Source organism: Medicago truncatula, chromosome 7, assembly GCF_003473485.1.
Source record: "Medicago truncatula cultivar Jemalong A17 chromosome 7, MtrunA17r5.0-ANR, whole genome shotgun sequence".
Classification (NCBI taxonomy): Eukaryota; Viridiplantae; Streptophyta; class Magnoliopsida; order Fabales; family Fabaceae; genus Medicago; species Medicago truncatula.
In genome coordinates this window covers 11377435-11393364 of record NC_053048.1, presented here as the reverse complement: position 1 = coordinate 11393364, position 15930 = coordinate 11377435, and the positions used below count along the sequence as shown (strand labels likewise).

The 15930-nt window shown below is 36.0% G+C and overlaps 1 protein-coding gene across 1 annotated transcript; it reads left to right on the top strand.

Moving 5' to 3' along the window:
- The first annotated feature begins 4305 nt into the window (after positions 1-4305).
- Positions 4306-12965, top strand: LOC11446268 (protein TPLATE). The gene is made up of 7 exons (XM_003622164.4): positions 4306-5601; positions 6175-6771; positions 7694-8055; positions 8395-8698; positions 9088-9210; positions 11120-11575; positions 12165-12965. Exons 1-7 carry the CDS (start codon positions 4474-4476, stop codon positions 12669-12671), a joined length of 3477 nt encoding a protein of 1158 aa, XP_003622212.2. The 5' UTR covers positions 4306-4473; the 3' UTR covers positions 12672-12965.
- The last annotated feature ends 2965 nt before the right edge of the window (positions 12966-15930 follow it).

Here is a 15930-nt window from a genome sequence, read left to right as displayed (position 1 = left end):
CGAGCAAGAAGTGGAGCTGAAGCAACAAGAGTTGCTGCAATCAACATAAGCTGGAAAAGACGAACATGTGTATTCGGTAGACATTGAAAGGAAGAAAACTCGTACTAAAGATAAGCAAATGAGCAAGGGCGCATAATCAGACTTTAATGCTTTGCATCACATTTTATAGAAATATGGAATTTATATAAATATGGAATAGTGATGTCAATCAAAGAAATGGTCGAGCAAAGTCCATGTTGCATCAAATTTCTTCAAGAGTTATTGAAAACTGATGCCACTTCATCTGAGGAAGAAATCCTATCAATGACTATCGAATATTACGACACTAACGAGGTACCGGCTGAAGACAGGTTCGATGGTGAAGGATGCTTTACTCTCCCCATCAAAGTTAATGGAGAATATATCAGTGAAGGATTATGCGATTCAAGAGCAAATGCTAACCTAATGAGCTTGACCAAGGCAAGGGAGTTGGGAATTAGATATGTAGAAGCATATTCTTACACAATAGGGTACACTAATGGCAAAGCAGAAAAAGCTATTGACATACTCAAGGATTTTCCAATTAACATTGGTGGCTTCGACTATTATCTAGACATCGTAATTGCAAACACTAGAGGGAGATACGATTTTTCGTTAATTCTAGGCATAAAATTTTCACCCAAGGAGGTTTAATATTAAATGGTGAACAAGGGAAAACTACCATCTACACTTCAAAGCTATACGAGGTGTTCGCTGTGACTTACTTAGAAGATGATGCAAGTCAAACACCCGAGTGGAAACTCTTTAAGAAAATGGTAGATGTTTATGCCCAATGGAAAATCGAAGAAGAGGAAGCAAAAAGGTATCCATCAGATGAAGACCATTCTCTTGCATATGAGTTGAAAAGTTCATAGTTTTCTTCTACAAACATAAAATTAACCATTCTCTTGCATATGAGTAGGTTAAATAAATAACAACTGAAATTAAAAAAACTCCAATACTTGTAACCCCAATTGTTCTATTTTGATTTTTTGTCAAATAGTTGCATTTTCGCCAAAGGAACACTCAGATGTAGAATCCATCTGATTGAACCATCGAGTAAGATAAATCTGACCCAATAGAAAGAGAAAATGCTTTGCAAAGATAAAATGGTGGTAGAGATTTCTAAACCCTAACAAATTGATATAAATTAGAGGAAGATAGTGTACCTAAAACTGATGCAAGACATTCCATCCCAACCATCGTACTACAATCCTCACACTCCGTTAGTTACGATTTCACCCAATTTTGATTGAAATTTCACAGATTTTCTCGAGAAAGTTATAGTTGCACAACACACATCAAAATGAGTCCTCAGGATTTACAATCTGGCTAGCATAACCTAATCAACAGCGGGTAAGACTTAACTCATGTGGTGGCTTCCGGCGTATTTTTAGATCAAAATTGTCGTCTCCACTTTTCAAAAGGAACGCCCAAACACATATATGTGGCTAGGCGAGAAACTGTGAGAGATCATTGTATCATTCTCACGAAGAAGAAGGAGGAGAAGTTCATTGTTGAAAGCATAAGAATTTGAAAAATTGAGAAGAAGGATTTTGGAAACACATACAACCGCATATTGACCTTCCAAGGAGTAGAAGTCCAAAGTCACTACAAGTGTGCATTGAGCCTTGTGACCTTTTCTAGGGAAAAATGGATGGAATTAAATGTTGGGCAAGTGGGTAGGCTGCACTTTAAATTGGAATAACAAGTGAGTCTTTGGAAATAACAAATCACAATTATGAGTTGAGTTGTAGGTCCCGAAAATAATTAATTGAGGATTTGAGAGGGAAAGTTGAATTTGAATTTGAATAAGCATTAATTGAGGTGGTCTAAGCTTGCACCACAAACCTTACTTCTTAGCTTAGGAGGGAAAAAGCAAACCCTAATAGGGTTAAATTAGGGCAACATTATAGCTTGAAACAAGCTTATAAAGTAAGAAAGATATATGAGAAAGTAAATTCATAGAACCCCTCTTTCCTAGTGACATGACCCCTCATCATCCTAGGGTTTTCCAAAGTGGTTTTAACTTCTCTCATAAGGCAACAATTGTTAGTTGTTTGGAACCCTTTGGCCATATGATCCTATCTTCAAAATTGTGTTTGCATGCTTTAATCTCGCCTGATCATCATCCTTAGGGATCATGATTTCCAATCTATCACCTTTAAGGAAAGGTTTGGAAAGCTGACTTACTGGAATGCCGCATACATTTATTATGGCATTTGCGAAAGTTTGTGGTTTCTATTTAGTTTTGGGCTTAGGTTGTGGTTGGTTTGAATCAAGGAGGCAAAACCATGGTGTAATTGAGGTTATTTCAGCCATCCGTGCAAGAAATCAGTAGGGTGTGGAGTTGGATATAGAATATAGATAACCATGTGTTGAAGAAAGGTGGTTAATAAACAGTGTTTTAATTTGTTCGCATGGTTTTTGCCAGAGCTCACTCTTCATTTAATAATTAAAAATATTGTGGCAAACATCTTTGTTTAATTTTTTTATATATAAAATACACATATCAAGATATAAGACATCAAGATGTTGATAATATTTGCCTAAAACAAATATGTTGATAATATTATTAAAAAGCTTAAATGAATTTCTTAAGTTATATGATAAATTTGATATTATAACATGTATAATATGTTAGTGTCAAATTTTTAAATAATATTTATCTTACAAAATAATTAATATATATAAATGAATATAAAAATAAATAAATTATAACTCTATATTGTTGTGGAAATTCAAGTCACTTATTGATATAATTATACTTTAATCGCGGAAAAACGGACACATCATATGATTGATTAGCCTCTTATCCATTTATTTTGTTTGTGTTATATCTATTTTAATTTGTCTTGTGTTTTAGCTTCTTGGGTTGGCCTGATGGTATTGGGTTGAGAGTGTGCTCCTCCATGGTGCCAATTTAGGTAGACTAATATATAGACTATCAAAATTTTAATTTACATATCCCCTATGATTGAAAATCGTTGCCTTAGGTGCCTTTGAAAAATGTCCCTTATTTCAATACTTTAGGTGACGTTTATTGAAAGTGTTGCCAAAAGAGCGAGAAAACCGTCCCCTTAGACTATAGTCTGATGAAATGTCCCTTATTTCAATACTTTGGTACATCTTGTGCTGAAGTGGTTTCACTGTCGGTGTTAATATAATCCATTTTTTGTTTCTTCAAAAAAAAAAAAAAATCCTTCAATCCTTAAATTCATCGACAACAACAACATCAACAAATCCAAAAATCCAAAAATCATAAACACAGAGAACAACAACAACAACACAGATAGTAACATCTTTGTCCCTCAATGAACCACCACCGTTACATATCGTCACTCCAAACTCAGTTTCATAAACATCAACTTGAACCAAAAACTCACTTAATTAGCTTCAATAAAAAATTAAGTTAAGATTTTCACATGTGGACCCCATCCAATAACACCAATCTACTTAATCCCCTTGAAAGCATCACACAACAAATGAAACAAATCCCTTTCACCTTTCATGATGAACTACGCAACAAATCAACCAAAAAAAACATTTTTTTTTTATAATTACACAAAAAATAAAAATGGTCAATATCTAAGAGACCCAAACCTCTTCGTGTCCAGCGAGGTTAACCCTCTCCTTCTTGAAAATAGAAGTTTCGAAATCAAGTTTCGCTGGAAGAGTAGCCGGAGGAGCCGACACCATACGAGCACTGAATGCACCACAGACGGCGATACATCTGCGAGCTTTAACTTATGAGGATAAAGCTTCGAAAATGAGAGATTAGTGAGGTTTTCATTGGTGATGGTGGAGTTTTCAAAGGTGGCCGCACGAAGGAGTTATGGTGGCCAGAAGTTGGTGGTGAAAAAGGAAGAAGAAGAAGAACGTAAGAAAAAAAAACTAAAATGATGAAGAAAGGAGGGTGGAAGAGGAAGAAAATGAGAAAAAAATTACGTGTTGATTGTTCTTTGTAACATACGATATACCTAAATGATCTAGCTGTTCTTGTTTTGAATAAAAAGATCAAAATGTTGAAATTAAAAAATTAATAAGGTCTACGGTGGACCATCTACAATGTTAGTCCACCTAAGATATTTAAGATTAAAGTTAACTGACATTGATCAAACTGACTGACGAAGCATATTTGAAGGACAGAAAAAGAAAATTTTAGAGTTAAAGGACCAAATCAAAAACAACAAATAAATTAAGGGATCATTTATGTAATTAAGTCAAACTTTAACTTTTGGTATTTTCGTTGCCATTTTCTATTTTTCATGAAAAAAGGAAAATGGTTTAGTTTTCAAGCAAAGCTTCCAACATTACTACTACTTTTGTTGAGAGCAATCTACATTACACTTTGAACACTTTCAATTTCCAACTAAACCAGTTAATTCACCACTATGTTCATTCCATATCTATAGTTCCATCCAAATCACAGATCCAACTAACTAACTAAACTAAATGGACATCCTCTTCGCTCAGATCCAAGCCGACCTCCGTTCAAACGACGCTCTCCGTCAATCCGGCGCCCTTCTCCAAGCCCTCCAACAATCCGCCGCGGGTCGCGACATCGCCGTCATCGCTAAATCCGCCGTCGAAGAGATCGTCGCTGCCCCCGCTTCCGCCGTCTGCAAAAAACTCGCCTTCGACGTCATCCGCTCCACTCGCTTAACCCCAGATTTATGGGACACTGTCTGTACTGGTATCCGCAACGACTTCCATTTCCCTGATCCCGATGTAACCGCCGCCGCTGTTTCCATTCTCGCCGCTATCCCTTCTTATCGCTTAGCGAAACTCATTTCAGATTGTAATAAAGAAATCTCTGATTGTTTTGATTCTCAAAGCGATAATCTGAGATTTTCAATTACTGAAACGCTTGGGTGTGTTCTCGCACGTGACGATCTCGTGACGCTTTGTGAGAATAATGTTAATCTTCTTGATCGTGTTTCCGTTTGGTGGGGTCGGATCGGTGCGAATATGCTGGACCGATCCGACGCCGTTTCGAAAGTTGCTTTTGATTCTGTTGGGAGACTTTTTCAGGAGTTTAGTACTAAAAGGATGAGTAAGCTTGCTGGTGATAAGCTTGTTGATAGTGAAAACTCGTTAGCGATTCGGTCGAATTGGGTTTCTTCTATGGTTGATTTTGTTTGGAAGAAACGTAGGGCGTTAATGGCAAGATCGTTGATTTTGCCGGTTGAGAATTTTCGGGCTACTGTGTTTCCGGTGGTTTATTCGGTTAAAGCTGTTGCTTCCGGTGGGGTTGAGGTTATTCGGAAGCTTTCGAAGTCTTCTAGTGTAGGTGGTGGTGGTGGTGAGGTTGATGCTAATGCTGAGAAATTGGTTGGTGTTTCGGATGTGGTTACACATTTGGCTCCGTTTTTGGTTTCATCGTTGGAACCGGCGTTGATTTATGAGGTTGGGATTAATATGTTGTATTTGGCTGACGTGCCTGGAGGGAAAACGGAATGGGCATCACAATCGACTATTGCTATTCTTACACTGTGGGATAGGCAGGAATTTGCTTCTGCTAGAGAGAGTATTGTTAGGGCTGTTGTTACCAATCTTCATCTGCTTGATCTTAACATGCAGGTGATCATTACTTTAGTCTCATTCGAATTGATTAATTGGATATTAGTTTCAATGTTTCAATTTGTGATCAGTTGCTACATGAATATTTTTGTGTAGTGTGGCTGGATCGCAACCGCAACTGCAATCACTTCAACCATATTTGTTTTGTCTGAAATTTTTTCTAATTTCAAGGATTGCAATATATTTACTTTTGCAGTAAACGGCAATAACAATTTGAAACTTTGATTAGTTTATTTCTTTACCTCACTAGGTTATCATTTCCTAAAATGTGAAGGCTTATTTTGGCCTATGAATTATGAATCATGTTAAAATTTCACTAGTCATATGAAAATATCTTTGGTGCTAAATAGGTCAAGCTTTGAACTATGTATATTTTTGGTTTCTCATCTTTATATTAGTTATTATGACATTTATGTTTGTCGTTAGTGGCTTAGTACTGTCTTGTGCTGAAATGCATTTTATTCTGTATTCTGTATCTTGTGATACTTTCGGTTTGTCTAAAAGTACTGCATGTTTGATTAGACAAAAGTGATACAGTAGTGCTTATTATTGTCTATACATGACTTGTTGTAGGTTTCACTCTTCAAGAGGCTACTTTTGATGGTGAGAAACCTGAGAGCAGAATCTGATCGCATGCATGCTTTAGCTTGTATTTGTAGAACAGCTCTTTGTGTGGATTTATTTGCTAAGGAAAGCGTCCGAAGAGGTCAGAAACCTCTCCCCGGAACTGATATTGCTTCCCTTTTTGAAGATGCTAGAGTGAGCGATGATCTTAATAGCGTTACAAGTAAAAGCATTTTTAGGGAGGAGTTAGTTGCTTCACTGGTGGAAAGTTGCTTTCAGCTGTCTCTACCTTTGCCTGAACAGAAAAACTCGGGCATGGAGGGCAGGGTCATTGGAGCTTTGGCATATGGAACTGGTTATGGTGCATTAAACTGGACGGAACCTTCTTTAGAAGTGGTGGAAGTTTGTCGGCCGTGTGTTAAATGGGATTGTGATGGCCGCACCTATGCGATTGACTGCTACTTGAAGTTGCTTGTTAGGTTATGCTGCATATTTGATACTAGGAGCGGTGTAAAGAGAGTCAAAGATGGAGCTTCTCAGGACCAAATTTTGAATGAGACTAGATTGCAAAACTTGCAACGTGAACTTGTGAAGAATTTACGGGAGGTACGCAAACTATAACACCTCATATTCAGCATTGCTTCCATATAAAGATTTCTTTTTCTGACGATTGCATGTATGTGGCCAATAGCATTCAAACGGTGCTAATTATAATTATTGATTTTTTTTAATTGGTAAATATAGAGTTAAAGACCTTCAACTTTACCCTACTCCTCAAACTTCTTTCATTGTGGCAATTTAATCTGCTATTATGACATCTGTGTAATGCCAAGAAAACTGACAATGAAACTATGCTGGTAATATATGAATTCATTGGTGAACACTCAGTTACTCGCCTCCATGGTGTGCTGAATGATTTTTTACCTTTTTTGAACTTGCAAGATTTTTATGAGTCCCCTAGGACATTTTTTTATTTAACCCTCAATTAAGACATCGGTTATAATGCCAAAAAGTTAATCATGAAATTTTGTTGTCGATGTGCTTCATTTGTCAATCATCACTTTAGTTCAGTTACTCACCTCCATGGTATGCTAAATTAGTTTTACATTGTTTGATCCTGAAAGATATTTTATGAGTCCTCTAGGACATTTGTGTTTTTAAATTTTGTATAGAACCTCAAGGGCAATGTTTGAATTAGCAGGTTGCTTTTCTGAGCAATTTTGTTTATTCTACAACTACATATGATATACCAAAGAAAATTTCTGTTTCGTTTTTGATTGAAGAGGATAAGTTTCTTCACATAGATGGTGTAATTTAAAATAAATGTCTGTTGAAATTATGAAATTTTATATTTCTAGCCCCTTGTACATTTGCCATTGCTTCCTTTATTTTATTACATATGCAAATCGATTTTACATAATTGGAGTTTCCTCAAACACTTGAACTTTTATACACGTGTCTTGCATACTCAGATATAGGTGTTTCCTGGACTTCAATTCTTGTATATTAATGGCTGTGAATGTAACAGGTTAATACACCAAGAATATTGGCCCGACTTATATGGGCTATTGCGGAGCACATAGATATAGAAGGATTGGATCCACTCCTAGCAGACGACCCAGATGATCCTCTTAATGTCATTATTTCAAATATTCGTAAGGTTCTTTTCAATATTGACTCAACCGCAGATACAACAAATAGAGTTCAAGATGTACAGGCAGTTCTTATATCTGCTCAAAGATTGGGATCACGCCACCCTAGAGCTGGACAGTTACTTACTAAAGAGCTTGAAGAGTTTAGGACCAATGCTTTGGCTGATTCTGTAAGCAAGCACCAGTGCCGTTTGATATTGCAAAGAATCAAATATGCTTCAGGTCATCCTGATAGTAGGTAGGAATGTTATGCAATTAATGTTTACTACTGCTGTCTATTCACATTGTCACTGGTCTTTATGTCATTCTTGTGTTTCGTCAGTTCACTCTTTCTTTTTCCTTTTATGTGATAATTTTATTGAAATTCTTGTTTATTACCATTGCGAAATTTTACTTGTAATGGTGCTGGTTGTAGAAAAGCTCCCTGCCATTTTATTCCTGCTCTAGTTCGTGCTTAATGGTCATTTCTAATGTAACAATATTGTGTGACCTTTGTTACGCAAATCATAGATTTAATTCATTATATTATAACTTATTGCCATTCTGTCTCTTATCATTATTATTACCTTTTCCCCAGGTGGGCTGGTGTTACAGCAGCCAGAGGTGATTACCCATTTAGCCACCACAAATTAACTGTTCAATTTTATGAAGCATCTGCTGCTCAGGATAGAAAGTTGGAAGGTTTGGTTCACAAAGCTATTTTAGAGCTATGGAGACCTGACCCCAGTGAACTAACCCTTTTGCTGACCAAAGGAGTTGATGCCACTTCACTTAAGGTTCCTCCTACTGCAAATACTTTAACTGGAAGCAGTGATCCTTGCTATGTTGAAGGTTATCATTTAGCAGATTCAAGTGATGGGAGGATAACTCTGCATTTAAAGGTCAAAGCCTTCTCAATTTTTAGGGTTCCATATGTCATTTCAAAACATTTATGCATTATATTTACATATACTTTTTCTTTTGTAATGGTCGTTATATTAGCGTGTGAATAATATTCCGGTAAAACCAAGTTTACAAATTCCAAAAAAAAATTGGTGTAGTTATTCTACTCAGGCATGCAATAGATTCCTAAATTCATATAGAATTGACAATAGTTACAATTTTAATAGATAAAATAAAAAAATAGAAGGCATTATAGAATTGCTCAATAGTTACAATTTTAATGGTAAGATTATGTAGATTGACAATGGACAAAGGATATTATTTATTTTATGGATAAATTATTTAGATCGACAATGTTTCTCATTTATAACAAATGAAAATGCTTCAGGTCTTAAATTTAACCGAGCTCGAACTAAATCGGGTGGATGTACGTGTTGGATTATCTGGTGCATTATATTATATGGATGGTTCTTCTCAGGCAGTGCGGCAGTTGCGTAATCTTGTTTCACAGGTTTGTTCTTCTCTTAAGTGCATATTCTATTCCCTGTTTGAGATAGCTATTTTTCACCTGCATCTTGGTTATTCTCTCTCTTTTTGTTTTACATGTCTAGAATTTTGTTACCGATATCTTTATGTCTGAGTAATACGATGCCTAGATTGGATTCAGACTGACGTGTCAAACAGGAAGGCTTTATGAGCTCAGCCTGTTTTGACTCTTTCAAATGAATTAAACACAGCCTCTGCTTGATTTATACTGACCATATTCTTTAGCCCGACTAATATTTTTGAACATATGAAAACATGGCCTAGCCCAAACTTTTTTACAGGCTAATCAAGCACGATGGACTACTGCGATATCTTGACCATTTATTTAGTTGGTTTCGCTAGAAATTTACAACTAACTAAATTTTAGTTATAAGTAATCACCCGCAGCTCACTGTTGTAATTAACATTAACTTGCATATGGAGTGTGTTTGGGTTACGTAACCCAAACACACTCCATATGGAGAGGTACTGTAGAGTGACGCATATTGAACTGGACTAGGACATTCTGCTGGTTAGTGAAAAGAATGTGACAAGGACGTAGACAAACTGATGTGATGAATTCAAACAAATTAACATAACCAAAAAAAAAAACACATACAGATATGGAAAATGATGGTAATGATGTCAATCTCTGGCTCTTGAATTATGGAAGTTTTTGCAAATGGTTTTCAGTAGTCAGTTTTGTGACCATCAGAATGTATTTACTACCCCATCAACTGTGCTGAATGGGTTTGTCAGCGAGGAATGTGGGCAATTAGTTGGTTATGTTTTGAGAGGTCTGTCAACGTAGAAAGAAAAGAATATAGAGAGGTGGTATCATGAGGAATGGGGCTATCTTGGCATCCTCTGATGTAGCTTAGTTCTGGGGAGTATAGTGGAAAACTCATTTAATCTTTTTCATTTATTAAATAATACACTTACTTTTTACTGTTATGTTCTTTGGTTTCTATCCAGGGAAACACTTGTAATCATTCAGACTTAGTAAATAATACCCTCACTTTATACAATTTTGTTCTCGGGTTCCTATCAGATTCATCAGAAGTTTACAGCCAGCTATTTCTAAGTTTGAAGAGGTCTTACAAATGAAGGAATTAGGAATAGATCACCATTTTAAATAATGTGATACACAATAACATAAAACAAGAACCAACTCTAAAGAAAATGTCACCCATCCTTGTAGTAGTAGCTCTTTACCTTTTTTTTATTAAAAAAAAGATCTTAACTTTCTATTATGACGATTTCTATCTTCTTCTGTGTTGTCGTTTTTTCCTTCCTTTCTGTAGTTTTTCTACTCTAGTTGATCCTGTCCCCCACTAAACTTGGTTCTGCATGCTGATAATGAAGACAAGTTAGAAGGTTACCAATTTGTGATATATGGATTATGTTCCTGCTTGTTATATCTTGTTAGGAATGTAAGAGTACCCAAGTTAATAGTGTACACTAGAAGAGACATGTATAAATAGAAGTACGAGGGGGAAACTGAGGGGTATTCAATTTACAAATTCTGTTAACCGTTTCGGTTGTAACTGCCTTGCAGTTGTGAAGGGGAATTCCCCTTGATCAATAATACTCACTCCACTATCTTTTCTTTTGTCTAATCTCAATCTATCTACTATAAATCTCAATCTTTATACCGCAATCTGTTCTGGACTATATACATATCTTAGCAGCCTTTTAGGCATTACTACCTGATAAGTTGGAGTGTAGACCTTCGCAAGTTTGCTGGATTACTTCAAATTTTGTGCTAATTATTGATTTTAAATAGTTGTACTATTCAAGGTTTGCATTGTCTCGTTATACACATTCTTTACTATTCTTCTATTTGCAATAGCACTACTTGACCCATGTTCCTGGTGATGATGTTACCTTTTCAGGATCCAGTGCTGTGCAGTGTAACAGTTGGTGTTTCCCACTTTGAAAGATGTGCCCTTTGGGTTCAAGTGTTGTATTACCCATTTTATGGTAGTGGTGTTGTTGGAGACTATGAAGGTGACTATGCTGAGGAAGATCCTCAAGTCATGAGACAGAAGAGAAGCTTAAGGCCCGAATTAGGTGAACCCGTGATTTTGAGATGTCAGCCTTATAAAATCCCATTGACTGAGCTGCTTCTACCGCACCAAATATCACCTGTTGAGTTTTTCCGACTGTGGCCCAGTTTGCCAGCTATTGTAGAATACACCGGTACATATACATATGAAGGGAGTGGCTTTCAGGCTACTGCAGCACAGCAGTATGGTGCATCACCTTTCTTGAGTGGACTGAAATCCTTGTCTTCCAAGCCATTCCACAAAGTTTGTTCACATATTATCCGCACAGTGGCAGGGTTTCAGGTTAGAATTTGCTGTCTTATCTTCTTTTCCTTTTTATGTATTTCTGTTTGAAATAGTTAAATAATGTCCCTGTTGTACCATTCCTGGAATTACCTAGGGTGCATCTAGCCAAACAGTTTACAAGTGTTTATCATAAAGCATTTAAATATAAACTATTTGTATAATAAAGAGATAATGTGGCTAAACTGTTTTATTAGTTACATGTTTTCATAACCTATAAGCCATGGCATGCAGAACTTATTGAAATAAGTTGAAAACAACAAAGGAACATGTGATAACTCCTAAGATTTCATAACCTCTCCCAAACTTTTACACAAGTCCTTATATCATAGATAAGCTTTAATAAGTTCTTTAAATTTAAAATGCGCAGTTTTCTTAAAATTTAGCAGTGTTACTATTCAATGTATGTTCTCTGTTTGTTTTTACTTGTATATGTTTATATTCTTTTTTTCCAGAAACAGTTAATGTGTACCTTAAGTTTGAGAAAATAACTCACATAACATAGGATAATAAGCAATGGACTAAGTAGGGATTATATGCATTGCCTCATGAATTTGCTGACCTTTTGCTCCGTCCTATTCTGGAACAGTTGTGTTATGCTGCTAAAACATGGCATGGTGGCTTCTTGGGGTTGATGATTTTTGGTGCAAGTGAAGTAAGTAGAAATGTGGATTTGGGTGACGAGACGACAACCATGATGTGCAAGTTTGTGGTACGAGCATCCGATGCATCTATTACTAAGGAGATTGGGTCAGATCTTCAGGGTTGGTGTGATGACCTTACTGATGGTGGGGTGGAGTATATGCCTGAAGATGAAGTGAAATCGGCTGCTGCCGAGAGACTCCGAATATCAATGGAAAGGATAGCCTTGTTAAAGGCAGCCCAACCACGACCCAAGACTCCAAAATCCGACGACGAGGAAGATGAAGAAGAGGATAAAGAGAAAATGAAGGATGGGGATGAAGATGAGAAAAAGAAGGGACCTTCAACACTGTCCAAATTAACTGCTGAGGAGGCTGAGCATCAAGCACTTCAAGCAGCAGTACTACAAGAGTGGCATATGCTCTGCAAGGATAGGACCACTGAAGTTAACTAACTATTTTCCCTTTTCTGTATTAATTTGTTATGTTGTGTGTTTTTGTTTTTCTTCTTTCGAGGCTTTGAGAAATGAATGAGTATATTCTTGGTAATCCCTCTTTTCTTATACAAATTAGATAGAAACCAAACTTCGCCCGAGAAACTGTCCAGTATCTGAGTGTATTCCTTGTATTATTCCCTTCCCAATTTTTCAGGAAAGCGTTTTGTATATGTACTGTCGAGTATTTGAGTGTATTCCTTGTATTATGTTTGAGCATTTGTTGGAAATGTCAAATTTTTTAGTTAAAATGTACTTATATTTAGCTTATAAAACCTCTATCATTTTTCAATGCATTTTTATTTTTATTTTCTATAAATTAACCTGTATGATGTTTTTTTTTTTGGTCTAGTAGCCTAGTGGCTAGAATTCACCTTTTTTGAGGTGAATAAGTGGGGTGTCCGGGGTTCGAACCCCTGCACATAATAGTGCATGTCCCTGCCAATTGAGCTATGCTCACGGGAACACCTGTATGATGGTTTTATTGATAGAAAAATGGATATGTATGAGGTGCAATATAAGTCACGCCTGACGCCTTGCTCACTTTCTTGTATTTCTTATTAATAAATTAGTCAGTTTAGTGCAACGAAGAACCATTTCTTGTCCCACTTTACATCGAAGGACACCGATTTCATCCTCAAAACAGGACCCTGGCACTTTGATCGAAGTTTCCCAATTCTTACGGGAAGGTATTTCTGGTGATGAGAAACATGTTGATCTTAACAAGCATTCACTTTCTAGGACATTTTTTAGATCGGTTAAACTGATTTAAAAAAGGATTGAACCAATTTAAAAGGTGTCCAATGGAAGTTAATTGCTGCTTGAAAGCCAAACGGCGGCTAACTGCCGCTGTGGTATGTTTTTGAGCAATTTCAAATGTGATATGAACAAAACTCGTTAAAGATTGTGAAGCAATATAGAGGTGAAGGCCGAGTGTCTCCTTGCCCAAGTTTACCTATGACTGGAGGGAACACGAGAAGGTAAATAGTTCAAGCAATTGCAGCAAATCACAATTTACTCGCTCCAGCAGCGACAAGGTTGAGGCAAAGCAACCATTATTTTGTATATGCTTCCTCTTTCTTCAGCTCAGTGCCATTGTTTACATCAAACAAACAAGAAACGTTAAAACAATTTTGTATTTTCCATTTATGTCCAAAATTATTATCATCACATCCCCACACGCACATGCACATACATATGCCGTACTACACACATAGTTATTTATTAGCTTAATTGGACTTTTGGTCCCCTAAGTAATTTGTTGTTTTCATTTTGGTCCCATAACTCGTAAAATTAACGTTTTGGTCCCTAAAAAATGTCTCCGTTAGTCAAATTAGTCCCTAACCGTTAACTTTAACTTCAAATGCCTTAAGTGGAATAAAAACAATGTGGTCCACCATAGATCTTATTAATTCTTTTAATTTTAACCATTCAATATTTTTTTTATGAAAAAGTGATTGTTAGATCGTGAACATCTATTGTATCTTACGGTATACCATCAATAGCTAATTTTTTTCGGATTACATCATCTCCTTCCTTCATCTTCTACCTCATCTTCATACCCTCTTCATCAAAAATTCAAAATCCAGAAGAAAAAAAAACCAGATCTATCACAAATAAAAAACATAACAACACTCAAAATCATGAATGATTTTCATATCTATCATATGTTTTAAACACAAACTAATACCCATAAATTTCAATATCTATCAACACAAACTTATAAATTCATTCCGGTCATCCATCATAAACAATCGTTACACCATCTTTTCGAATCCCGACTAGGCGTGACAGTTGGTGTGTATTGAGGTGAATTCATGCATAAAACAATTATTCATGAACATTTATAAAGGAATCAACAAACCGTTAAATTAACATAGGTAGTTTCATCTTGGATTTGTTAATTTTACGTTAGTTCAACATATTGAAAACTAACAAATCACTATAAATTGTGGTTTTTTTTTTTTATGCTGTTGTTTGGAGGTTTTTTTAAGGTTGTTGTTGTTGGGGTTCTGTCTTGTTGTCGTGAAAATGAAGGAGGAAGAGAAGAGAGAAGGTTTTGTTTTATATTGTTCTTCTTCACCATTTTCATTTTCAGATCTCTCTTTTTTTGTCCCCTAATTCATTCCTACTTCAACTTCTTCGATTTCAATTAGATTTTGTTTCTACTTCTCAATTCACTCACCCATTCGAAATGATTTGTTCCAGAAATTAATCATATTTGTTTTTGGTCTCACGTGGTGAAATGAATAGTGAAGAACAAGATTCAAGGAGATGATTTCTTGGTTTATTACAATCATGTTGTTTTATTTTGTGTGATGGTTGTTGTTTCTGGAAATTTTTTATGAGTTTTGTATGAATGTTTATGAATGTGGTGTTGAAGAAGATGAAGAAGGGGAAGGAGGAAGATAAAGAAATGGAGAGAAGATGATGGAAAGTGAAAACAATTAGGTGCTAACGGTCCACTATTAAACGCAATGGACACTCAATCAAATGGTTAAAATCAAATCAAAAATTTTAGACATTAAAAATCTAACGGAGGGGACTAAATTGACTAACGGAGCAAAACAAGAGGGACTAAAACGTTGATTTTATAAGTTATGGAATCAAAATGAAAACAACAAATTACTTAAGGGACCAAAAGTCCAATTAAGCCTTATTTATTTCAATGTGTCATCTTCTACACCTTTCACATCATCAACTTAATTTTTCAAATTCAAATTTCAACCCAAAAATAATAATGGACCCACAAACAATTAATTTCACACTTTTGAATACAAACGGAAAAAAGCAGCAGAAAGTATTTATTTTGAAATATACTCTAAGGCAGGGCTGTCCATGAGAATTCGGAGGCTCAGCTCGGGGAATGAATAGAGGTCAGTGATTAAATCAAATTTTTTTTTTTTTTTAAAAGAGCGATGTTCTATTTATATTTTTTAAAAGATAAATATAAGGTGCCGTATATATGCGGTACACTCAGAGGTGAAAATGACTACCGTATACATGAGGAACCCCCACCTAACACCAAAATCAATCATGAGGAACCCCCACTCTTGAGGCCCATCCTTGAGGGAGGCCCAACTCGTTTGAGCTATTTGCACCCCCTCAAGGACGCCCCTGCTCTAAGGTCTATTTAAGGGTGAAGATTTACATTCCCGTCATTACTATAGTGGAAGTTTAAGAAATATATGGATACTTTTTTTTTCCTACTCACATTGAG

Bases quoted from the DNA above. Each gene is read 5' to 3' on its own strand.
- LOC11446268 (XM_003622164.4), top strand. From the start codon at position 4,474: ATGGACATCCTCTTCGCTCAGATCCAAGCCGACCTCCGTTCAAACGAC. The intron at 5,602-6,174 runs GTGATCATTACT...GACTTGTTGTAG, and splicing joins TGCTTGATCTTAACATGCAG to GTTTCACTCTTCAAGAGGCT. The intron at 11,576-12,164 runs GTTAGAATTTGC...ATTCTGGAACAG, and splicing joins GCACAGTGGCAGGGTTTCAG to TTGTGTTATGCTGCTAAAAC.